This window comes from Trichomycterus rosablanca, chromosome 16, assembly GCF_030014385.1.
Source record: "Trichomycterus rosablanca isolate fTriRos1 chromosome 16, fTriRos1.hap1, whole genome shotgun sequence".
Lineage (NCBI taxonomy): Eukaryota > Metazoa > Chordata > Actinopteri > Siluriformes > Trichomycteridae > Trichomycterus > Trichomycterus rosablanca.
In genome coordinates, this window is record NC_086003.1 from 7,087,187 (window position 1) to 7,114,260 (window position 27,074).

Genomic DNA, 27,074 nt, shown 5'->3' on the forward strand with positions numbered 1-27,074 from the left:
GTCACTTCCGTCTCTGCCATTTTGCAGCAGTTGTTCAGAGAGAGCGGCGCTGGTCCTGGAGAGCTGGAGCATTAGCGAGCTTTGCTTTGTGTTCAGCTTTTTTGTCGGCGTTGTACAATAAAGACAGTTCGCCATTAAAATGTCGGATTTTGACAGCAACCCTTTCGCGGACCCGGACTTCAGCAATCCTTTTCAGGTAAAGAAAAGCGGCTTCACTAAGAATACTTTAATAATTAGCTCTGCAGCTAAAGCTAACGTACCCAGCCCTGCCGAGTGAGTAAGTGCACTGTCTAACGTTATCTGCATTTTATGTAAAAATAGCTTGAATATATTGTTCACTTTGTCTTAATGACATATAATGCTTTAATTGTTTATACATTTATAAAACCGAATCATTAAGCCTGTTATCTTTAATAATTTACTCATTCTGTTGACAAGTCTAATTAGCAATCCGTTATGGTGTTGTTAACATATTTATTTCATACAATTTATCTCATATTGACCCTCAAATTAAACAAACGCATTTATTTTTATTTATTCGAGCTTAAATCGTACCAAGTGGACAATAATTATGTGGTTTATTTTTCATTTTACATGGGTTGACAATGACATGGTATATCATTCAGTCAGCACGGTTAGTTGGAAAAACCGTATACTGCAAGTCGCGTCTCAAAAAGCTACGTGCTTGTTATATAGGTGCACTACGCATGCCAGCGAGTTACGGGTTTCCACATCATGTTTAGTGCACTTCGCTAGGAAACCGGCGTCATTTAGGGTTCGGCCTTATTTTCGTGCTGATGTTTACCAAGGAGGCGCAGCCAAGTGGATTCAGGTGTCGTTTTAAAGGGCTGCGATAAAACAGTATGCAAATACATTGTTAGGTCTGTCACAATTGACATTATTGAAGTGTTTGAAGGGGTTGAAGCTTTATAATCTATTTATTCATTCATTTATTAAGCCACTTTATCCTGATGAGTGGCATCCAGGACCATTTAATCCCAATTTATTACTCAGCAGCTTCTATCTAGAGGAAATTTACAGTACCTAGTCCCTAGTACCTGTTTGACTAGTCAATTGTGTGACCAAAAAAAAAAAACCCCAAGGAATACAGGTGTTTACACGGAGAGAACATGCCAAATTCCCACCTGACAGTTAGTAGGGGTGTAAGTTGACCCTTGGTTGCCAGGACCCTGGAGCTGTTCTGTTCTTACTCCACTTGTCAGTGGCAGAGGTAGTTCATTCGTCAAGGTATAGAACTAGTTAAGCATCACCACTGCCAGGTTGCCACTGTTGGACCCTTGAGCAAGCCCCTTAGCCTTTGGTCCATCTGGCTAAAAGTGTCGCCTTTATGCTGTAAATACACAAAATGTGAATGTTCACAATATGGTCAAAAGTTTGTGGACACCGAGCATGAGCCTTTTGGACATTTCGAAAACCACTTAAATAAATAAATGTAAATAAATGCCTAAGTCAGTGATACATGGCCATGGACTGGTGCCCTGGTCCAGAATGATTTGCATGCTGTGTCCAGTTTATCTGGGATAGCCTTCAATTCCAATGCAACCTGCCCAGAATAAGGTTCGCAAATTAGTTGAAAACAGGATGTAACATTTTCAGTCCCTATTGTTTCTACACTCACTGTCCATTTTATCAGCTCCACTTACCATATAGAAGCACTTTGTTGTTCTACAATTACTGACAGTAGTCCATCTGTTTCTCTGCATGCTTTGTTAGCCCCCTTTCATGCTGTTCTTCAATGGTCAGGACCACCACAGAGCAGGTATTATTTAGGTAGTGGATCATTCTCAGCACTGCAGTGACACTGACATGGTGGTGGTGTGTTAGTGTGTATTGTGCTGGTATGAGTGGATCAGACACAGCAGCGCTGCTGGAGTTTTTAAATATCGTGTCCACTCACTGTCCACTCCTACCTAGTTGGTCCACCTTGTAGATGTAAAGTCAGAGACGATCGCTCATCTATTGCTGCTGTTTGAGTCGGTCATCTTCTAATCTAGACCTTCATCAGTGGTCACAGGACGCTGCCCACGGGGCGCTGTTGGCTGGATATTTTTGGTTGGTGGACTATTCTCAGTCCAGCAGGGACAGTGATACTCATACCCTCACAACACACACTAACACACCACCACCATGTCAGTGTCACTGCAGTGCTGAGAATGATCCACCACCTAAATAATACCTGCTCTGTGGTGGTCCTGTGGGGGTCCTGACCATAGAAGAACAGCATGAAAGGGGGCTAACAAAGCATGCAGACAAACAGATGGACTACAGTCAGTAATTGTAGAACTTCAAAGTGCTCCTATATGGTAAGTGGAGCTGATAAAATGGACAGTGAGTGTAGAAACAAGGAGGTGGTTTTAATGTTATGGCTGATCGGTGTATTCTATTTCCTATGCACTCTGACAGCCCCTACCAACCCTTTCTGACTGATAAACTGCCACTGGATTCTTTTATACACCGGTCAGCGGCGGAGTCTTACAGAAAGCCCCGGCATATGCAGAGGATCCAGCTGTGTTTTGTTTCTTCCTCAGTCCAGCTAGTTGTAGTCACATTTGCCGGAAAGTGATTTCATCCAATCTTTCCTTCCTTCAACACGCTCAATTGTTGCTAGTGAGCACACTTACACTCCGGTTATATTTCTTTGACAAAATGTGCACAGAGTCAACAGAAAGTTATGTTTTAATGTAAAATATTCATAGATATAATATTATAGTTATATAGATGACACTCTTGTAGGGAGGGACCTATAAGAGCTTCGATTCATTCAAAGAACATGGACAGGAGTATAGATTTCAGATTAAAACAGATTTCAGCCATAAACGGGGCTATGTGCAGAATTTGAGGATTATTCAGGGGAGATTATTATAAAAGCTTAAACAAATTCATCACTTTGAGCATGTACTTTATGCTGTTTATTTGCTGTGCTTTCCAGCCTTTTCACAAATCCATCAGGTCCATCTCCTTCTCATTATCACAAACACTCGAAAGCAGCGGGTCCTGGTTGAACATAAAAAAAAACATCTACTGTATAGTTAGATTGATTCAACATGAAAATATTTAGGTAATCAACTCTAGATTTTCACTATTTTATTTAATAATTGCTAAAGACACAATCAATTTTAAATATGTACATGGTGAGGGTTCTTCAAGGACTATGCTAATACATTCATAGATCCAATTTAAAAAATGAAGGAACTAAGTTGATTCTGGAACTAGACCATGTGAGTAGGTAGAGAAGTCACACTGACAGCTGATTAGTTCAGAGTCTGGCAGGTACGGTTCCTCTGAGAAACTCTGGGTTCTGGGCAGGAACACCCTTGGACAGTGTGGCAATCCATGTCTACCTAGCCAGTCATGTCTGCGTAGTCGTCTATTTAACACCACAGAGAGGGCTAGCCTAGACTGCTGCACCACCCGAGCGCTCTAGTACATTTTATTTACATTGAAATAAAGAACATTATTATATATGGTGGTGGTAGCTCAGCGGTTAAGGTTCTGGACTAGTTTGTTGGTTTATTAGGAGTTTAAAGTCATGTTTTACACATTGGTTACATTCATGACAGGAACGGTAGTTACTCATTACACAAGGTTCATGTGTAACACAGTCATGGACAATTTAGTGTCTCCAATTCACCTCACTTGCATGTCTTTGGACTGTGGGAGGAAACCCACGTGGACACGGGGAGAACATGCAAACTCCACACAGAAAGGACCCGAACCGGCCCACCTGGGGATCGAACTCGGGACCTTCTCGCTGTGAGGCGACGGTGCTACCCACTTAGCCACTGTGCCGTTCTAGACTAGTAATCAGAAGGTTGCCGATTCAATCCACACCCCTGCCAAGTTGCCACTGTTGGGCCCTTGAGCAATTGCTCTCAATTGCTCAAACTGCGTTCAGTCATAATTGTAAGTTGCTTTAAATAGGCTAAATGCAGATAAAAGGTTTTTTTTTTGGAAAAGTATTAAAAATGTGCAATATGTGTTTATTATTTTTGTTTAATTTCACTCTACAGTTGTGTATTTCCTTAAATTAAATTTATTTCACAGAGGATAACAATTGTTAGTCAGACATTATAATTATTAAAGTGGAAGTAAGAATTTACGTCACAGTTTTATATGAAACAAATAAGCATGTGTTCGTCATTTAGTCACAGGAACAAGGTCAGTTGAGCAAATTGTTGAAATCCTTGTGCTTCCCTTTAAAGTAAGCATTCCACCCAAGTTCATGCAAACATGTAGAATGTCTAAAATAAATGTGCAAAGCTTTATGCCATTGAATTTGATTAAAGGCAACGACCACAGCGTATTACAGCAATTTATGACATGATTTTGTATTCATAAATATAGTAATAACATGTCCAGCATTCTGGTGAAAGCATGCTTTCTCTCACTTTTCGTCCAACCTCATTCACTCAGTAATAAAATGGTGCATCTGTTTATCATCCCTTTAATCATGGCCTGCCCTCGCCCCCACAATCAAGCCACCCACGCAAAAGCGACTCCTGCACCCGAGGAACCAATGAGAAACATCAGAATCCCCACTGTCCCAAACGCCTTCATTAACATGGCATTCTAAACACACGCACACATGCATACAGTTGGAAATATTTACCCCCACGTCCCTCGAGATCCCTCAAGTTCCCTTTATCACTATACACCTTTTGCAGATGTAGATTTTACTTTAAATTGAGTCTTTATGAGCAACAAAGAAAACGAATTATGTTGTATCTTAGAGTAGCAGGATATTTTGTTCTTATTGCCACGTGACACTTATTCAACCCCTAGATAATATTTGCTTTAGCTATTAAGTGTTATATAAACACCACTCAGAGAATCATGTGTTTAAGGTGTGTTAAAGCCATGGTGAAAACTAAGGAGCTCTCACAAAAGCTAAGAGGAGATAATTTCATTGCACCAAAATGACAGTGGGTTTACATTTGAGATAAGATTTCCAAGACCTTGAACATTTCAAGAGACACCATTGGCAGTATTTCCAAATTATAGCGCAGCAGCAAACCTGCCTGGTCATGGAAGAAAGCCCAACATTTTGTCTTGCGTTACTGCAAAAGACTTAGAGGATTACACGATCACTTAACAATTTAACGAATGTGGGTCGGCCTGCAGCGTTAGGGACATAGTTTTATGAATTGATGAATCAAAACTGGAACTGTTTGGCCATATGGATCAGTAAAGACTTATGACCAGAAAAGTACTGTCCCCACGGTCAAGAATGGCGGAGGATCGATGATGATTTAGGGTTGTTCTTGTGCTGCATAAACTGCATGTGCTGCCTTGGTGATGTGAATTGCCAAGACATTTTGAGGATCAATGTTTTGCTTTTGGTGAGGATCAGACTTTCCAAACGGTGATTCAGAACACACAAAGCTCGGTTAGTTGGCAGTTGGCAGCCTAGCAGTTAAGGTACTGTACTAGTAAACAAAAGGTTGCTAGTTTAAGCCCCACCACTGCCAGGTTGCCACTGTTGGGCCATTGAGCAAGCCCTTAACCTTCAATTGCTTAGACAAGATACACTGAAAAGCACTTTGTAGTTGTACACTTACTGACTGTAGTCCATCTGTTTCTCTGCATGCTTTGTTAGCCCCCTTTCATGCTGTTCTTCAATGGTTAGGACCCTTACAGGACCACCACAGAGCAGGTATTATTTAGGTGGTGGATGATTCTCAGCACTGCAGTGACACTGACATGGTGGTGGTGTGTTAGTGTGTGTTGTGCTGGTATGAATGGATCAGACACAGCAGCGCTTCGGGAGTTTTTAAATACCGTGTCCACTCACTGTCCACTCTATTAGACACTCCTACCTTGTAGATGTAAAGTCAGACACGATCATTCATCTATTGCTGCTGTTTGAGTTGGTCATCTTCTAGACCCTCGTCAGTGGTTACAGGACGCTGTCTAGGGGGTGCAGTGACTGTTAGGTGTTTAAAAACTCCAGCAGCGCTGCTGTGTCTGATCCACTCATACCAGCACAACAGACACTAACACACCACCATGTTATGTCAGTGTCACGGCAGTGCCGAGAATGATCCACCACCTAAATAATACCTGCTCTGTAGTCATCATTGATCATTGAAGAACAGCATGAAAGGGGGCTAACAAAGCAGGCAGAGAAACAGATGGACTACAGTCAGTAATTGTAGAACTTAGTGCTGGACAATAATTCGATATCGATATATATCGCGATAGAAAATGTTTCAATAACTGTGATATGATTTTTAAACAAATTCGATCGATATGCATTACGTCAGTGCGCTTTGCCTGTGTTACTTTTTTGCGGAGGCATTTCTGCTCGCAGGTTCCCACAGGGACGCAATTCAACAGCGCACCTCAAGCGAGTAGTTCTCCATCAAAACAGTGCAGTAATACACTCAACATAAATGTCAACCACCAACACAATTACAGAAAAAGTACTACTACTGAGTACTAATACCAGTTATTAATATTACTTCTTATTAGTTGTGGCGCGCTACGAATAAAGGCACCAACGGGATATTCGCGTTCCACTGTTGCCAGATTGGGCGGGTTTCCTCCTAATTGGGCGGGGTTTTTTTTCAAAAACAATTTAATGGCACTTACCGTATATAACACTTCTATTGAAAAGAGAATATTCAGTTTTAAGAAGCCCCAGCATTGTAGACGGCTATTAAAAGTAAAGTCAATTTTCAATGCTGATTTGGCTTAATAGTGTTGGTCAGAATGTATCATATTCTTGAAAGAAAATTAAAATTTGTTTTCCATGCATTCACACTAGCATGTTCTGGGGTTCAGATGAGTCTCATCAGTACACACAAGTTTGCGATCAAGTATTGCAAAGGAATATCTTTGAAATTCTGTTAAGGTTATAGGCTATATTTTAGTTTTTCACAGGGAAAATGAGAAAAAAATTAAAAGCTTATTATGCTAGACTTGATGTAATTCTACATGGCACTCACTGCCTGTATAGGTAAACGAGTGAGTGACCAAAACACTACTAGATCAACAGCCACTAGCCACATACAAAAATAAGGTATCGGACAGTTTCTGTGCCACCCCTGTGTGAGCAATGGTCTCAGTCTGGCCACCCCTATGAAAATTGTCTGGCTCCGCCACTGTCCACAGTTGAAAAAGAAGCAGACGAAATAGCTGATAAGAGAGGAAGGACTGATTCAGTCGTGTATTCAGCTTGTATTTCTTGCCAGAAACCAGAAAAGAGGTTTGCAGGTACCGCCATCCAATTTTGGTGTTTTTGGCAGTTTTTCTGACATTTGTATTATTCATATCGATATCGGAATTATATCGTATCGACCGAAATTAGGAGTCATATCGTGATATAAATTTTAGCCATATCGTCCAGCCCTAGTAGAACTACAAAGTGCTCAGTGTGTGTAGATAAAAGGAGGTGGTTTTAATGATTAAGTAAATCATTGGTGCGAGTAAATAAAAGCACTATACAGTATATGAAGGAAGCACTTGCAGCACAAAAGCCATCAAACCTCACTGTCATGGATTTATTATTATTATAATAGGTTATCAAACGATGTTATGCCAAGTACTGAGGCTGGAGGGTATATAACTGTGATTATGAATAACATATGATATATGGGTATAAGCTTGTTGGCCACACCGAGAGCAGATTTAGCACAATGTCTAGTAGTGTGGTATTTAAAACACATTCTGCTTAATGTGCAGCATAATACATTAATTTAAAGATAGTATTCATGCTGATGCTTGTGTGCCTTATATCTTTAATGCTTTTGGCTGTTTGGAATAATTGGTTTGCTTGGTACATGTACTGTGTTCAGTCTTGTATTCTTTACTGGGCATATAATTAGACCACAAGACCTGTAGCTTCTATTCTGATTGGTCAGATTTGTTTAAAATATTCGTAAAAGAACGTTACACTGTAATAGAATTCCAGAAGTAACTCTACACTGCCTTTCTGATTGAACTACGGATTTCATAAAAAATTCATAAGACTTTGTGCACTTGCTGCTTCAGGCTTGTGAGACATATTGAGCCCTGTGCGGCCAAATTAGCATGATAGCGATTATGGAATTAGTTGCGTCACTGTCCTATTTTTGCATGAAGTTGGCATTCGAACGTTTGCTTTATTCATTCTTTTATTGATATCATGTTTGTTCCCCTATATATAAAAATAAACTTCTTAGTTTTTTGCTGTTTTGGATCCAGGTTCACTCAGGTCTTTAAGGTGATCGTATCTGCTGCCTTCAACACGTGTACCACAGATAACTACCATCAGCTGGCTCATCAGCATATATAAACAAGGTATACCGATCAGCCATAACAATAAAACCACTCACTGTTCATTTTATCAGCTCCATTTACCATATAGGAGCACTTTGTAGTTCTACAATTACTGACTGTAGTCCACCTGTTTCTTTACATATCTTTTTAGCCCGTTTTCACCCTGTTCTTCAATGGTCAGGACCACCACAGAGCAGGTATTATTTAGGTGGTGAATCATTCTCAGCATTGCAGTGACACTAACATGGTGCTGGTGTGTTAGTGTGTGTTGTGCTGGAGTTTTTAAATACCGTGTCTACTCACTGTCCACTCTATTAGACACTCCTACCTAGCTGGTCCACCTTGTAGATGTAAAGTCAGGGACGATCGCTCATCTCTTGCTCATCTGTTTGAGTTGGTCATCTTCTAGACCTACATCAGTGGTCACAGGACGCTGCCCACGGGGCGCTGTTAGCTGGATGTTTTTGGATGGTGGACTATTCTCAGTCCAGCAGTGACAGTGAGGTGTTTTATCCACTCATACCAGCACAACACACACTAACACACCACCACCATGTCATGTCACTGCAGCGCCAAGAATGATCCACCACCCAAATAATACCTGTTCTGTGGTGGTCCTGGAAGAGTCCTGACCATTGAAGAACAGCATGAAAGGAGGCTAACAAAGCATGCAGAGAAACAGATGGACTACAGTCAGTATTTGTAGAACTACAAAGTGCTTCTATATGGTAAGTGGAGCTGATGAAAATGGACAGTGTGTGTCGACACAAGGAGGTGGTTTTAATGGTATGGCTGATCAATGTATATGCTGAATGATCCATACGTTACTTGTGAGTAATCTGTAAGCCAAAGCTAAGCCTTTAAGAAAATTTACAGGACCCAGGACTAAACCCTGTCCCTGCATGCAAAGGCCATTTGGTGTCTCTGATGGTATTGCAGTTTAACAATGTGCAAAGGAAGGGATAATACGTCATATGCTTGTTTTTAAAGAGCCATGTCAATCCAGGTCTCGGGTTCAAGTTTTCATCTTTAGAAAAAAGGTCACAGTACAAAACGCATGCCGAAGTCTCGGTGAATTAAGCTGACGCGTGTGAATTTGAATTCTTTTGAGGATTTCGCATTAAAGTAGTAAAGCATCCGTGATCTGTGTGTTGCTTTCTAAAGGCCTATCAGTTTACTCAGAACTTTGTGTCTGAGAACGCACATGTACAGTTGGCCCATGAAACATTCATTGCCCTACTGGCTAAAATATTCATGGCACCGGCCTCTTGACGCATAGCCAGACATGCCCCAGGTACACAGACCTCCTTATTGCGCCAACAGTATAGATGGAAGTGTCTGTGTGTTCATACTTTATGTATCCAAGAGAACGCTCTTCCTATAAAGCAAGACCATTTTCTCTAGTTTCAGTTTGGGAACACACATTCCTACATTTGCCTATTAATAGTTAGTGAAAATTATTGGAATCATCAGTTCCCCGCCAGATGGTAATTATAGCCTGCGTCTTCATCAAATATCCCCTTACAGCTAGAGGATCTAAGAGAAGAGAAGCCCTCGAACCTTGTTTTGCCTACAGGATGGCAGCATCTGTTCTTTTCTCATTTTTATTTCCTTTTTTTAAACTCAGTTTATTTAAATACTTCTTATGGTCTTCTGTTTAGCTTTAACATTGGCGCTGTTGTTTGGTGTTGAGGGTTTTGCATGGACAGACATGATTTCTAAGGAGAGTTTGCTGGTAAAAGCAAAAGTTGGCACCAATCAACTTTAAAAAAATGCGTGCCAATATGTCCCTGGACTTTCTAAAACCTACCTACTTAATATATAACACAAACACATCTTGAATGCTGTAAAGTCAATGTTTTAGAAATAGGTTTACCCTTTGATTTAGTTCTTTATGAGGTTTTTTCTGAAATTGTAGTAGTTCAGTGGATAAGATACTGAACTAGTGATCAGGTCACTGGCTCCCCCTTTGCAGCTGTAACAGCTTCAACTCTTCTGGGAAGGCTTTCCACAAGGTTTAGGAGTGTGTTTATGGGAATTTTTGACCATCCCTCCAGAAGCGCATTTGTGAGGTCGGACACTGATGTTGGACGAGAAGGCCCGGCTCGCAGTCTCCGCTCTAATTCATCCCAAAGGTGTTCTATCGGGTTGAGGTCAGGACTGTGCAGGCCAGTCAAGTTCTTCCACACCAAACTCGCTCATCCACGTCTTTATGGACCTTGCTTTGTGCACTGAAGTTGGGAGCAGAAATTGTCCAAAATCATGCATGATTCGTCACTCCAGAGAGCACGTCTCCACTGTTCTAGAGTCCGGTAGTGGCGTGCTTTACACCACTGCATCCGACGCTTTGCATTGCGCTTGGTGATGTAAGGCTTGGATGCGGCTGCTCGGCCATGGAAACCCATTCCATGAAGCTCTCTACACACTGTTCTTGAGCTAATCTGAAGGCCACATGAAGTTTGGAGGTCTGTAGCGATTGACTGCAGATAGTTGGCGACCTCTGCGCACTATGCGCCTCAGCATCCGCTGACCCCGCTCTGTCATTTTACGTGGCCTAACACTTCGTGGCCGAGTTGTTTTTTGTTTCTTTGTTATAATTCCACTCACAGTCGACTTTGGAATATTTAGTAGCGAGGAAATTTCACGACTGGACTTGTTGCACAGGTGGCGTCCTATCACGGTACCACACTGGAATTCACTGAGCTCCTGAGAGCGACCCATTCTTTCACAAATGTTTGTAGAAGCAGTCTGCATGCCTAGGTGCTTGGTTTTATACACCTGTGGCCATGGAAGTGATTGGAACACCTGAATTCAAAGATTTGGATGGGTGAGTGAATACTGTGTCAATAAAAATAGACCAAGGTCGACTGAGCCTTTAAGCCTAGGTTGTTGTACTAGTTAATGGGTTTGTTTGTTTAGTATCTACTCCATCAGTTTAACTTCTCTAACAACTTCTTTAACCCATTTCAATTCCCAACTATGATTTCTTTGGGAGGTTGTCCAAGTGGCAGCGTATTCACATTTGGTAATTGGAAGTGACTAGATTGTGTGATCAAGGAAAAAAATCCAGGCGAAAGTGCTTTGACAGTGGATTAAATATTAATTATTAGGATTTACATGTAAACAAGATAAAGTTGTTAGCTGTTGAGGTACCTGGTCTCGGACTGGTTATGACGAAAGGGGGAATGGTATGGTGCAGCCCTAGAAGTTTGGGAATGGAAATCATTACTGTGTTACTAAAATACATGTGGGGTCTTATTTCTTAGATCCCAATTATTTTGAGAATTATTGCTGTAGAAAATACATGTGGGGTCCTATTTTTTAGATCCCAGTTATATTTAGCATTTGAAACATGTGATGTGTGCATATAATATAGACTACAAATAAGTTTTATAATTTAATTTATTTACAGTGCTAAACTGCAGTTTTGAATTTTTATTTTTTTTGTCTTCCTCTATTTCAGGACCCCTCAGTGACGCAAGTAACGAGGAATGCACCACCCGGCCTGGAGGAGTACAATCCCTTCACAGATACAAAACCTGTAAGTGTATTTTACACACTACTTCAAGCTACAATTTATTAGATTTCTTTTTCACCGTCACATTTTGGATATACTCAATTCCCATGTGCAGTGTGACCGCCTGTAGCTCATCGCACCCAGCACAGGTTATCACATGCCACCATTGGCAAGTACGAGCCAGCGGCTACTCCTTAACACAGTGGAACAAGCTGCTTTCACTGTGTTCCTCTGCCGCTTGTGCCAGCACCCTCGACCAGGCAGAAGCAGACGCTGTTGTACCAGCAAGGTCTGCTCTCCCTCAGATATTGCCAGTTGTGTCTGGCCTGGTTGGTAGCACTGCTGAGGCTGAATGCAAGATCAGAAACTGAGGTCTGAGCAGCTGTGGCCAACAGTGCACCTCAGTTCTTGGTTTTTAATGACAAAAATATTGACACTATGTAATTCATTATCATTTTCACTGTCTTTAGTCGATAAGAACATGTTTCCTAATGTACAATTTTTTTTTAATGTTGTTAGGCACCTCCTGGGTCAGTACCTAAAGTCCCGCCTACTGCTAACACACAGCCGGCCATCATGAAGCCCACCGAGGAACCACCTGCTTATTCACAACAGCAAACACAGGTACGTACACACACACACACACACACACACACACACCATATCAGTATGAATTACCCTTTGGGGATGGTTTTACAGAAAATTACTTTGACACAATGGCTGATTTAGGCCAGGTGATACAGTGCGTAGCGCCTCAAATGTCCTGGGCACAGTTCCAGAGCCAGGTGGCCAGGGTCCATTCTGTGTTTGCATGTTCTCCCTGTATCTGCTTGGGTGTCCTTTGGGTGCTACTGTTTCCAAAGACATGCAGTTAGGGCAATTGGGGCTACTGAAATTGCCCTGAGCATATGTGTGGCTGCCCTGTGATGGACTGGCAACTTGTGCTTCCTGCTTTTCACCCATTGAATCGGATCTACCACAACCCTGAATGCTGAATGAACAAATAATTAAATAATGGTCGCAAGACATAAACACAAACTGGACATGCCGCCAGTTTAGTGCAGGGCACCCACACCGGGCAGTTCGAAGTAGCCAAGCCATCTTCTTTATGTTTTTGGAAATTAGAGGAATTAAAATAGCCAAATAAAATTTGTGCCATGTGTAGAATTTTAAATCAGTAAATAAGGTGTTCCATACTTTGTCACAGATAAAGAACTGTTCCAAAAATCTTTGAAATCCCACGATCTGAGTACCTGTGACCTTCAGTCACACAATTCAAGATGATAAATACACAAGGTACTCTGTGTGGGTGTATGACAGGATAGTTAAAGCTAGGTGTTGCATAGCAATATGAGTCCCGAGGACCGATCCTTGTCTCTATTCACTGTCTGTGAGGAGATTTGCACATTTTCTCCAAGTGTGTGGGTTTCCTCTGGATGCACTTGTTTCCTCTTAGACATCTTGAAGATAGACTATGTATGTACAGTATCTGTGTGGAGCTGAAGTGGCCTGGTCCTCTGTTCGGGTTGTGTTCTGTCTTTATCTCTGGGTAGTGCTGGACCCTGACCATGAGGAAGTGCTTAGTGAATATAAATAGAATCAGTTGGAAGTCATTTATGTCATGGTCAAAAGACGATTGCTGCCTTGTCACATGGCGGAGCATGGCTTGCTGAGGAGTCACATGAACAGTCACAGGGCTAGGGGTTAGGTTGGGAGCCGTGGTGATCCCTCAGCTGACCTGTTAACATTCCACCAATTGAGCTTATAACGACAGACCTCAAATACATCATGTGCACTATTATTCAACCCCTAGCCTTAGTATTTAATGGAACATCCTTTTGCCTTGGTGACCTCTAATAACCTCACGCTACCTGGCTTTCTTAGTGCTGACTGAAACTGGTGTATGCATGTGCGTCTGTTCCAGGATCAGGCACGGGCCCAGGCGGAATTGCTGAGAAGGCAGGAGGAATTGGAGAGGAAAGCTGCAGAGCTGGACCGCAGAGAGAGAGAGATGCAGTCCCTTAATGCATCTGGGGGTAATTAAGAGAACTACATTTCCCACAATGCTACTTTCTAAATGACTCCTTAACGTTTTAGACCAGGTATCATACCTGATTTAACCAAAACCTTTCCAAGTACCACCTGTAAGTATTACAGGCATATACACTTTATGGTCAAAAGTCTGTGGACACATCAACATAAGCCAAAATCATGGGCATTAATATGTCTTAGTTAAGCCATAAGCCACAACCACCCCACAGATACTTCACTTTTTAATTTCAGGCCGAGTGAAAGTCTGGCCTTGTGACATTATAAAGCCAGTAACTAATGACAATTAATTCAGTGCAACCTTCCTATAAGCTTCTATGATAAAATTGCTATTCTCATCCCATTTCCTTGATTCACTTTGTCTCGCTTTTTCAGGAAGGAAAAACAACTGGCCGCCACTACCTGAGAAGTTTCCTGTCGGCCCATGTTTCTACCACGACGTATCGGTGGACATTCCAGTGGAGTTTCAGAAAACAGTCAAAATCATGTATTATCTGTGGATGTGTGAGTATCTTCCATTCAATTACACAGACCGTTCATCTACAGGGGTTGGACAATGAAACTGAAACACCTGTCATTTTAGTGTGGGAGGTTTCATGGCTAAATTGGACCAGTCTGGTGGCCAATCTTCATTAATTGCACATTGCACCAGTAAGAGCAGAGTGTGAAGGTTCAATTAGCAGGGTAAGAGCACAGTTTTGCTCAAAATATTGCAATGCACACAACATTATGGGTGACATACCAGAGTTCAAAAGAGGACAAATTGTTGGTGCACGTCTTGCTGGCGCATCTGTGACCAAGACAGCAAGTCTTTGTGATGTATCAAGAGCCACGGTATCCAGGGTAATGTCAGCATACCACCAAGAAGGACAAACCACATCCAACAGGATTAACTGTGGACGCAAGAGGAAGCTGTCTGAAAGGGATGTTCGGGTGCTAACCCGGATTGTATCCAAAAAACATAAAACCACGGCTGCCCAAATCACGGCAGAATTAAATGTGCACCTCAACTCCTCCTGTTTCCACCAGAACTGTCCGTCGGGAGCTCCACAGGGTCAATATACACGGCCGGGCTGCTATAGCCAAACCTTTGGTCACTCGTGCCAATGCCAAACGTCGGTTTCAATGGTGCAAGGAGCGCAAATCTTGGGCTGTGGACAATGTGAAACATGTATTGTTCTCTGATGAGTCCACCTTTACTGTTTTCCCCACATCCGGGAGAGTTACGGTGTGGAGAAGCCCCAAAGAAGCGTACCACCCAGACTGTTGCATGCCCAGAGTGAAGCATGGGGGTGGATCAGTGATGGTTTGGGCTGCCATATCATGGCATTCCCTTGGCCCAATACTTGTGCTAGATGGGCGCGTCACTGCCAAGGACTACCGAACCATTCTGGAGGACCATGTGCATCCAATGGTTCAAACATTGTATCCTGAAGGCGGTGCTGTGTATCAGGATGACAATGCACCAATACACACAGCAAGACTGGTGAAAGATTGGTTTGATGAACATGAAAGTGAAGTTGAACATCTCCCATGGCCTGCACAGTCACCAGATCTAAATATTATTGAGCCACTTTGGGGTGTTTTGGAGAAGCGAGTCAGGAAACGTTTTCCTCCACCAGCATCACGTAGTGACCTGGCCACTATCCTGCAAGAAGAATGGCTTAAAATCCCTCTGACCACTGTGCAGGACTTGTATATGTCATTTCCAAGACGAATTGACGCTGTATTGGCCGCAAAAGGAGGCCCTACACCATACTAATAAATGATTGTGGTCTAAAACCAGGTGTTTCAGTTTCATTGTCCAACCCCTTGTATATTCTTTATATTGTCATCAGGATGTCACTGTTTCATTCTATCCTCCTTTTTTTGCTGAAATGAAATTGGCAAGTGCTTTATATCAGGTTTTCACATTTTTATACATAAATTTAGTTTCTGTATTTATTGTTTACCGTTGATGAGAAGAAGTCAAAGTGGTGGACAGCTTTTGCAATTGTTTTTTTCTATTTATTTTATGCATTTCTCCCGATTTAGCATAGTCAGTTTGTCTTTCGCATTAGAGGGTATATCGCTGCTCACGCCTCCTCCGACACGTGCGCAGTACTAGCAGACCCCTTCTTTTCGCCCATGCACAGAATTTTCTTGGCTTTGTAGCTTTATAATAAGCTTCTGGGACCTCTCAGATTGTCAGCTGTGCTAATGGCACGACCCAGCACTCACTACAGACGCATCTGGCAGAGCACTTTTCTCTGCGCCAGTGACACCTGCTGTCTGGTCATAACAAAACATGCATAACTTCATGTTCTTACTGTGTCTGCGGGAGTTTCCTTTGTGTGGTCCTTCCACAGTCCGAAGACATTCAGTTAGGTTACAAGTAGAGATGTACCGATCGGGGTTTTTGGCACCGATTCCGATCTTCGATCTCCTTTCAGGGATATCGGCCGATAGCCGATTCCAATGGGGGGGGTGTTGCAAATTTAGCAGTAAATAAAGTACATTAAACAATTATTTTTTTTACCCACAGGAGACATACAGTATTTAATTAGTCTAACTGACCACACACACATGCAGGTTTAATGTTATCCAGTTCAGTCTGGAAAAAAACTTAAAAAGAGCCTCACAGTGAACATAAACCGGAGCAGCGCGCGTGTGTGTGTTTGTGCCTTTAAGAGAAATGATCTGTTCACTGTATCGCTTAAAGTGATTCACGAGTCGATTCATTTTCTGCGAAGCGTAAGTTTCTCTTCTCAGTTATCTCTCCGTGTTTACTGTTAATGTCGTGGTTTTAAATAAACACCAACTAATACAGAACATTTTGTGTGACTCTTACATTAAAAAGCTTAATTAAAAAGCTTAATTAAACTGCTATTACCACAGATCTGCAACCGAGTCAGACTCGTTCCGTCTAAGGAGCTAAAAGTTTTCTGATGGTCCTAAAAGTTCAGCAGATGATCCTGAACTAACGAATTTGGTAATGAATAAACTTTTGCCTCCGATTGGCTCTGTAACGTTTTCTGTTCTCATCTACATCACAAGCAAGAACCGCTTACGATTTACCAAAGTGAACCAGGAGTTTATATAACGTGCTGATAGAATCGACTCAGATGTGACCGGGTTGAATTATCTTTTTAAAGTAAATATTTCAATCAGCAAAATTAAATCGTTTGTATGATGCACAACGTTAATGATGTTATTTTAGGTCATGAAGAGCTTTCACGATGGTTTCTGTACGATTGTTGACGAATTTTGATGCGATGGTTGGTGCTTTGTAGTTCAAAGTCTGGATCAATCCACTGAGCTGTTAACTTAACGTGATCTTTATATATCACACGATCGGATCGGCTACTTTTAGGAAATATCGTCCGATCGCCGATAGCATATTTGGATTAAAAATCGGCCGATACCGATTCATAGCCGATCGATCGTCCCATCTCTAGTTACAAGATCTTACCAGCAAAAACCATAAAGGAATTATTTAGCAATACAAAAGCCACAACTCTCCTAAAATTCCTGTCAATAACTGAAGCAGCACATACAGTGTATCACAAAAGTGAGTACACCCCTCACATTTCTGCAGATATTTAAGTATATCTTTTCATGGGACAACACTGACAAAATGACACTTTGACACAATGAAAAGTAGTCTGTGTGCAGCTTATATAACAGTGTAAATTTATTCTTCCCTCAAAATAACTCAATATACAGCCATTAATGTCTAAACCACCGGCAACAAAAGTGAGTACACCCCTTAGTGAAAGTTCCTGAAGTGTCAATATTTTGTGTGGCCACCATTATTTCCCAGAACTGCCTTAACTCTCCTGGGCATGGAGTTTACCAGAGCTTCACAGGTTGCCACTGGAATGCTTTTCCACTCCTCCATGACGACATCACGGAGCTGGCGGATATTCGAGACTTTGCGCTCCTCCACCTTCCGCTTGAGGATGCCCCAAAGATGTTCTATTGGGTTTAGGTCTGGAGACATGCTTGGCCAGTCCATCACCTTTACCCTCAGCCTCTTCAATAAAGCAGTGGTCGTCTTAGAGGTGTGTTTGGGGTCATTATCATGCTGGAACACTGCCCTGCGACCCAGTTTCCGGAGGGAGGGGATCATGCTCTGCTTCAGTATTTCACAGTACATATTGGAGTTCATGTGTCCCTCAATGAAATGTAACTCCCCAACACCTGCTGCACTCATGCAGCCCCAGACCATGGCATTCCCACCACCATGCTTGACTGTAGGCATGACACACTTATCTTTGTACTCCTCACCTGATTGCCGCCACACATGCTTGAGACCATCTGAACCAAATAAATTAATCTTGGTCTCATCAGACCATAGGACATGGTTCCAGTAATCCATGTCCTTTGTTGACATGTCTTCAGCAAACTGTTTGCAGGCTTTCTTGTGTAGAGACTTCAGAAGAGGCTTCCTTCTGGGGTGACAGCCATGCAGACCAATTTGATGTAGTGTGCGGCGTATGGTCTGAGCACTGACAGGCTGACTCCCCACCTTTTCAATCTCTGCAGCAATGCTGACAGCACTCCTGCGCCTATCTTTCAAAGACAGCAGTTGGATGTGACGCTGAGCACGTGCACTCAGCTTCTTTGGACGACCAACGCGAGGTCTGTTCTGAGTGGACCCTGCTCTTTTAAAACGCTGGATGATCTTGGCAACTGTGCTGCAGCTCAGTTTCAGGGTGTTGGCAATCTTCTTGTAGCCTTGGCCATCTTCATGTAGCGCAACAATTCGTCTTTTAAGATCCTCAGAGAGTTCTTTGCCATGAGGTGCCATGTTGGAACTTTCAGTGACCAGTATGAGAGAGTGTGAGAGCTGTACTACTAAATTGAACACACCTGCTCCCTATGCACACCTGAGACCTAGTAACACTAACAAATCACATGACATTTTGGAGGGAAAATGACAAGCAGTGCTCAATTTGGACATTTAGGGGTGTAGTCTCTTAGGGGTGTACTCACTTTTGTTGCCGGTGGTTTAGACATTAATGGCTGTATATCGAGTTATTTTGAGGGAAGAATAAATTTACACTTATATAAGCTGCACACAGACTACTTTTCATTGTGTCAAAGTGTCATTTTGTCAGTGTTGTCCCATGAAAAGATATACTTAAATATCTGCAGAAATGTGAGGGGTGTACTCACTTTTGTGATACACTGTATAAATGGACATGCATAGACAACAGGCACAACTTCTCTAAGTCAAACGGAATAAGCAAAGACAGATCACAACCTTTCCTGCCATGAACGTGGCCCAAAGGGCAGACATGGCGTTAAAAACTAAACACTAAACTAACTAATTGGAGATACAAATCTGCCCAAGGTATAAGTGACTGGTGACCTATCCAGGGTGTTTCCTACCTTTCGCCCAGTGAATGAGACCCTCCGCACCCCCGAATAGGATGAAGCAGTGGTAAAGCAGAGATAATAAATAAATGAGTGAACATGTGCGAGGTACAAACACATGACGTAAAAGTTCTGAATGTATATGTGAGATAAACAGATTATTAATTGTGTATAACTTGTTTTTATGTGTTTCTTCTCCAGTCCATACAGCGACACTTTTCATCAACATCTTTGGCTGCTTGGCGTGGTTCTGTGTAGATCCGCAGCGCGGCGTAGACTTTGGTCTGGCCATGCTTTGGTTCATGCTCTTCACTCCATGCTCGTTCGTCTGCTGGTACAGACCTCTGTATGGAGCATTCAGGTACAATCTCACACACACACACACACCTCTTTACAGAATCTCTCTCTGGTAGCTTCGTTAATTTTAAATTATGACACTGGGGTCTCTAAAACCCCAAAAGAACAAGGCAGTTTGGTCATTGTCTCCAGATGTAAATGATGATCATTACTGATTTTTTTCCCTCTTTTTCTCTGCAGGAGTGACAGCTCTTTCCGTTTCTTCGTGTTCTTCTTTGTGTATATCTGTCAGTTTGGAGTCCATGTGATGCAGGCCATTGGCATTACAGGCTGGGGTGCCAGGTACGCACACACAAACACACACACACAGTTAATGAATGCTGGTGGTTTATACCATATGTACTACTGCTTTTATTTAACTGGCTGTCGAGTGTAGAACACTTGTCACTGCAGCTTCCAGTGTACGTAGATCTGCTCAAAGGTTCAATTAGTTCTGAATCAAATCACCTGACCATTGTTACCCATGTAGGAGTGCAACCAAGTGGTAGTGGTAGCTTAGTTGTAAAGGAACTAGTCTAGTCAATGGAAGGTTACAGGTTGCCACTGTTGTTCACTCCAAAGTTGTTGGCGCACCTTTTATTACCATAGTCATGTTATGGAGTCTGTTTGGCTGGCTTTAGTATGAAGTCTGGGGTGGGTGTCACATGGAGCCTTACGCAATAAGCCTCCATGTAGGAACTCAACACTGGCAGGTAATAAGAAGAGGCTACAGGTTGGACACGTGTGGGGGTGTGCTGATCCAGCTCTCCTTAATCAGATTGGGATTAGATTTCACTACTGGGAAGTGGAAATGACTAGACTGGGAGATGGAACTAATTGTCACATGAACTAATTTAACACACGCTAGAACACCAGAGCTGGGATCTCAAATACATCATATCGAGTCTCAGTTCTGCCTGCCGGCTGGGCTGAGCAGCCACATGAACAACGATTGGCCCGTTGTTCATATAGGGGTGGGGTATTAAGCCGGATAGGGACTCTCTCATGACCGATGCAACTACGACCTGATTGATGGCGCCTGCACGGAGACGCGGAAAGAGCGCGCTGATCAGGGTGCGTCTCTCCGTACACAGTGCTGATCTGCATATGCACTCGTTAAGTGTAGATGACGAGATGCATACGGCTGCTGCCCACGTGTCGGAGGGGGCGTGGGTTAGCTTCGTTCTCCTCAATCAGAGCTTGGATTGGCATTAGTGGAGAGAAACCATGACGCACTAAAGATGTTGTATATGTATATGTATATATAAAAGAAACCTTTAGTCAAGTTCTGAAAACACTGTGTGGTGCAACTTGGACACATCTTCCGTGATAAACCCAGGGTCATAGGGTGTTTCGGGTCTTAGATCATCAGACACCCTCACCTCGGCGACCCAGCCGGGGTTGATCAGCCCCCGACTTGTGTCCAAATAGCGAGCTACACCATGGATCACTCCTTTTGATCCACTGCCACCTTGATGCCTTTTCAGCTGCATCAGTGATGTTTTTGGTGGCTTTCCTCTCCTGGAATTCTCTAATCCCAAGGAGGCTGAGCATCCGATGCAGAGACTGCCCTGCAAAGCCCCTGCAGCCGACTTCAATGGGCTCACAGCGGCTCTCCCACCCATTGCTTTTACAGTCCTCTGTGAGCTCTTTGTGAGATATTTTGCCTCCTTTCGCTCCTAGGCCTCCTCCATACCCAGGGGACAGTGAGCTCCACTGACACCACCTGCTTAGAAGAGTCTGATGATAAGACCAAATCTGGCCTGAGTGACGTCCTTGCGATATGCGGGCCTATAGTGATGCATAAACCTATGCAGTTTATTACTGTGCGCAGATTATTATGCAATCGGACTCCATACTGTTATTTACCCATGCCTTGTTTTTCAGACAGTTTTTCAGACATTATCTTCTAAATATTGGAATTTTGCCTTTGTGTGTGTGTGTGTGTGTGTGTGTGTGTGTGTGTGTGTGTAGTGGTTGGATCTCGGCACTGACTGGCCTTAACACGAGCGTTCCTATCGGCATCATCATGATCCTTATCGCTGCTCTCTTCACCGCCTCTGCCGTCATCTCTCTGATCATGTTCAAAAAGGTAAAACTGCTCACTCTACGTGAGCACTTTATTAGGTACACCTATCTAGTATGGACATTCAGCCTTAACACCTGCATACAGATGAACTCTGTGGGTATACACTTGTTGTTCCATGTACTTTGTCTCCTCCCCCATCCCCTATGCCTTGAATGAAATGGATCCCATTGACACTGATACTGATCAGTTGATTCTTGCACTAAATATATGGTAACAACATGGTAGTCGGTGCAATATTCGAATAGGTCAGCACACAGCTGCAGAGAACAGCTGTGCTACTATCCTGCCCAGGTCCCTAATAGAAACACTTGGTCATTTCTGATGGATTGAATGGCATATAGTGTATCTGAACATTGCTGCTGCAAAAACATGACCCCTGCTGGCTGGTTGAGGCACTACAGCTCTTTGTGAGAATTCACCCCTTGTAGGTGTAAAGAAGCAGTCCGTGAATGCACACAGTGGTAGCCTAGTGGGTAGGCTCTGCCATTCAGCCACTGTTGGGCCCTTGAGCAAGGCCCTTAACCCTTTCTGCTAGCCGCGAAACGAGCTGGGATATACGAAAAAATAATTTTTCACTGTACTTACACATGTATGTGTATGTATATATGACAGATAAAGGCATTCTATTTTATTCTACATGTCAGAAGGGCCGGGTTCTAGTCTGTGGCCCTCCTGTGGGGATGTTGCTAACTAGTTTTGGGAGAAAATGGAAAATAATAAGTAGTAAAATAATTAGGTGTGGAGGCTTGATGCAAAGCATTTTTCTGAGTCTTTGTTCAGCTTGTAGCTTTACTACACAACCATACACCGATCAGCCATAACATTAAAACCACCTCATTGTTTCTACACTTACTGTCCATTTTATCAGCTTTACTTACCATAATGGAGCACTTTGTAGTTCTACAATTACTGACTGTAGTCCATCTGTTTCTCTGCATGCTTTGTTAACCCCCTTTCATGCTGTTCTTCAATGGTCAGGACTCTCCCAGGTCCACTACAGAGCAGGTATTATTTAGGTGGTGGATCATTCTCAGCACTGCAGTGACACTGACATGGTGGTGGTGTGTTAGTGTGTGTTGTGCTGGTATGAGTGGATCAGACACAGCAGCGCTGATGGAGTTTTTAAACACCTCAGTGTCACTGCTGGACTGAGAATAGTCCACCAACCAAAAACATCCAGCCAACAGCGCGCCGTGGGCAGCGTCCTGTGACCACTGATGAAGGTCTCAAAGATGACCAACTCGAACAGCAGCAATAGATGAGCGATCGTCTCTGACTTTACATCTACAAGGTGGACCAAGTAGGTAGGAGTGTCTAATAGAGTGGACAGTTGTACACGGTGTTTAAAAATCATACCAGCACAACACACACTAACACACCACCACCATGTCAGTGTCACTGCAGTACCTGCGGTCTTGTGGGGGTCCTGACCATTGAAGAACAGGGTGAAAGCAGGTTAAAAAAGTATGTAGAGAAACAAATGGACTACAGTCAGTAATTGTAGAACTACAAAGTGCTTCTATATGGTAAGTGGAGCTGATAAAATGGACAGTAAGTGTAGAAACAAGGAGGTGGTTTTAATGTTATGCCTAATCAGTGTATACAGTGTATCACAAAAGTGAGTACACCCCTCACATTTCTGCAGATATTTAAGTATATCTTTTCATGGGACAACACTGACAAAATGACACTTTGACACAATGAAAAGTAGTCTGTGTGCAGCTTATATAACAGTGTAAATTTATTCTTCCCTCAAAATAACTCAATATACAGCCATTAATGTCTAAACCACCGGCAACAAAAGTGAGTACACCCCTTAGTGAAAGTTCCTGAAGTGTCAATATTTTGTGTGGCCACCATTATTTCTTAGAACTGCCTTAACTCTCCTGGGCATGGAGTTTACCAGAGCTTCACAGGTTGCCACTGGAATGCTTTTCCACTCCTCCATGACGACATCACGGAGCTGGCGGATATTCGAGACTTTGCGCTCCTCCACCTTCCGCTTGAGGATGCCCCAAAGATGTTCTATTGGGTTTAGGTCTGGAGACATGCTTGGCCAGTCCATCACCTTTACCCTCAGCCTCTTCAATAAAGCAGTGGTCGTCTTAGAGGCGTGTTTGGGGTCATTATCATGCTGGAACACTGCCCTGCGACCCAGTTTACGGAGGGAGGGGATCATTCTCTGCTTCAGTATTTCACAGTACATATTGGAGTTCGTGTGTCCCTCAATGAAATGTAACTCCCCAACACCTGCTGCACTCATGCAGCCCCAGACCATGGCATTCCCACCACCATGCTTGACTGTAGGCATGACACACTTATCTTTGTACTCCTCACCTGATTGCCGCCACACATGCTTGAGACCATCTGAACCAAACAAATTAATCTTGGTCTCATCAGACCATAGGACATGGTTCCAGTAATCCATGTCCTTTGTTGACATGTCTTCAGCAAACTGTTTGTGGGCTTTCTTGTGTAGAGACTTCAGAAGAGGCTTCCTTCTGGGGTGACAGCCATGCAGACCAATTTGATGTAGTGTGCGGCGTATGGTCTGAGCACTGACAGGCTGACCCCCCACCTTTTCAATCTCTGCAGCAATGCTGACAGCATTCCTGCGCCTATCTTTCAAAGACAGCAGTTGGATGTGACGCTGAGCACGTGCACTCAGCTTCTTTGGACGACAAACGCGAGGTCTGTTCTGAGTGGACCCTGCTCTTTTAAAACGCTGGATGATCTTGGCCACTGTGCTGCAGCTCAGTTTCAGGGTGTTGGCATCTTCTTGTAGCCTTGGCCATCTTCATGTAGTGCAACAATTCGTCTTTTAAGATCCTCAGAGAGTTCTTTGCCATGAGGTGCCATGTTGGAACTTTCAGTGACCAGTATGAGAGAGTGTGAGAGCTGTACTACTAAATTGAACACACCTGCTCCCTATGCACACCTGAGACCTAGTAACACTAACAAATCACATGACATTTTGGAGGGAAAATGACAAGCAGTGCTCAATTTGGACATTTAGGGGTGTAGTCTCTTAGGGGTGTACTCACTTTTGTTGCCGGTGGTTTAGACATTAATGGCTGTATATTGAGTTATTTTGAGGGAAGAATAAATTTACACTGTTATATAAGCTGCACACAGAGTACTTTTCATTGTGTCAAAGTGTCATTTTGTCAGTGTTGTCCCATGAAAAGATATACTTAAATATCTGCAGAAATGTGAGGGGTGTACTCACTTTTGTGATACACTGTATGTTACTGAGAAAGATGTTAAAACTCTTGTGTTTGTGTGTGTGTGTGTAGGTCCACGGTCTGTACCGGACCACCGGCGCGAGCTTCGAGAAGGCCCAGCAGGAATTCGCCACCGGCGTCATGTCCAACAAAACAGTGCAGACGGCAGCCGCCAACGCCGCCACGTCCGCCGCCCGCGGAGCATACAAAGAGCAGTTCTGATCGGCCGCGAGAGACGTCTCTGTTCAAGCTCCTCCCACTTTCTTCCCTTTCTCGTTATTTTTAAATCATACTCCAGACTTGAGTTATTCCGTAAGCCTGTTTCAGATGTGAAGGGTTCCAGGGCGTGTCCCTGCTGTGGGCTTGACGTGCTCCTTCCCTTTCAGCTGGCTATTTCGTCGAGCGCGGGTTGTGTGTTTGCGCATCGGGACTGTGTGTGTGGGTGTGTGTCTGTGTGAGAGTGAGTGAGATAATCCCTTGTACACCATCCAACACCTACATGCACTTCACACAGGCATTTCATTTATCTCGCTCTCTTATTGGATGACAGTCGCGTCCATTACTGACTGACCAGCGGGACATGCAGATGGTCCTATTGTTGCTTGCTGTATCCGATTCTGCCTTACACGCTGTCCCTGGTCCCCCCCACATCCCGCTCCTTAGACCCAGTCTAAGTCACTCTCCGTCACACCTTACCTCGTGCTTGAGGAGCTCTCTAGGTCTGTATCCGGGGCCTTTTAGGGTCCAGGGAAGAACAAGGACACGGACACGACAGGAGAAAGCGACCCGCACCAAAAGCTTCCCCACTTCTCCGGCGTTTAACGGCATGCTTTGGAGCACAAACATGGATACTCAAACAATTAGCATGCTAGCGCAGGTTGATGTGTGTATGTGTGAGAGAGTGAGTGTGAAGTATTTGAGTAAGTGTTGAGCTATTTATTCCTACATGAGTAACTGAAATTCGTTTCACTTTACTTGAGCTACGTTCACACTGCAAAACGTTCAACCCTCCACCGCTGATGCATCTCAACTGACACACGCCCCCTCCGACACGTGCTCAGTACAGACTGCATTTTTCACCTGCACGAGTCGAGTTCATATATACCGATCAGCATTGTGTACAGAGAGCCACACCCTGATCAGCGTTATTCCTCAACCCTGTGCAGGGGTCGTAATTGCACCAGTTATGAGGACCCATGATCCGACTTGCCCCTAACCCTATGAACAACAACCAACCGTTGTTCATGCAGCCGCCCAGCCCAGCCGGATGGCAGAGCTGAGCTTCAATATAAAAAATACATATAATTTATCCCAACACTATAATACTTATAATATAAAACTTCTGTGCATGGAGCAAATATATTGCTTCTTAGCAGCTTGGACTGGTTATGAATGCCCACAAGAAGCTTAGCTTAGCTTAGTTTTGTGGCTAACTGGTGACAGTGATTGTGGTTGCTTAGTGCTTACTACATAAATCCTTCATCTTGCTGGCAGCGCCTCTCCTACTAGTATATAGGATGCAGCAAGGTACTATTTGGGTACAGCACATTTTACACTTACACCGATTCTTGTTTCTACACTCACTGTCCATTTAATCAGCTCCACTTACCATATAGAAGCACTTTGTAGTTCTACAATTACTGACTGTAGTCTGTTAGATTCTCTACATGCTTTGTTAGCCCCCTTTCATGCTGTTCAATGGTCAGGACCCCCACAGGACCACAACAGAGCAGGTATTATTTAGGTGGTGGATCATTCTCAGCACTGCAGTGACACTGACATGGTGGTGGTGTGTTAGTGTGTGTTGTGCTGGTATGAGTGGATCAGACACAGCAGCGCTGCTGGAGTTTTTAAACACCGTGTCCACTCACTGTCCACTCTATTAGACACTCCTACCTAGTTGGTCCACCTTGTAGATGTAAAGTCAGAGACGATTGCTCATCTATTGCTGCTGTTTGAGTTGGTCATCTTCTAGACCTTCATCAGTGGTCACAGGACGCTGCACATGGAGCGCTGTTGGCCGGATATTTTTGGGTGGTATTTAAAACCTGGTGGTGCAGCGGGATATTCCACTAGCACACCAGCACCGAGTTTCTGAACTCCTCGGTTCGAAACTCGGCGTTTCCTCTGGTTGTCTGGGCGCCATCTAGCGGGCATAATTGGCAGTGCCTGCAGCAGATACTAATTGGCCACCGTATCTGCAGGGTGGGGATCTGAC

At 43.4% G+C, this 27,074-nt stretch overlaps 1 protein-coding gene across 1 annotated transcript; it reads left to right on the plus strand.

The window, feature by feature from the left end:
* Nucleotides 1–96: 96 nt before the first annotated feature.
* Nucleotides 97–26,472, plus strand: scamp1 (secretory carrier membrane protein 1). Its single transcript, XM_063011711.1, has 9 exons — nucleotides 97–196; nucleotides 11,744–11,821; nucleotides 12,317–12,421; nucleotides 13,722–13,833; nucleotides 14,222–14,350; nucleotides 19,409–19,568; nucleotides 19,745–19,846; nucleotides 21,518–21,635; nucleotides 24,929–26,472. The coding sequence occupies exons 1-9, from the start codon at nucleotides 140–142 to the stop codon at nucleotides 25,076–25,078; spliced, it is 1,011 nt and encodes a 336-aa protein (XP_062867781.1). The 5' UTR covers nucleotides 97–139; the 3' UTR covers nucleotides 25,079–26,472.
* The last annotated feature ends 602 nt before the right edge of the window (nucleotides 26,473–27,074 follow it).

What these genes read in the sequence shown, in the direction of transcription:
- scamp1 (XM_063011711.1), top strand. Translation starts at nt 140, where the DNA reads ATGTCGGATTTTGACAGCAACCCTTTCGCGGACCCGGACTTCAGCAAT. An exon ending in CCTCTGTATGGAGCATTCAG is followed by an intron (nt 19,569 to 19,744) that starts GTACAATCTCAC and finishes TTTTCTCTGCAG; the next exon opens with GAGTGACAGCTCTTTCCGTT. An exon ending in ATTACAGGCTGGGGTGCCAG is followed by an intron (nt 19,847 to 21,517) that starts GTACGCACACAC and finishes GTGTGTGTGTAG; the next exon opens with TGGTTGGATCTCGGCACTGA.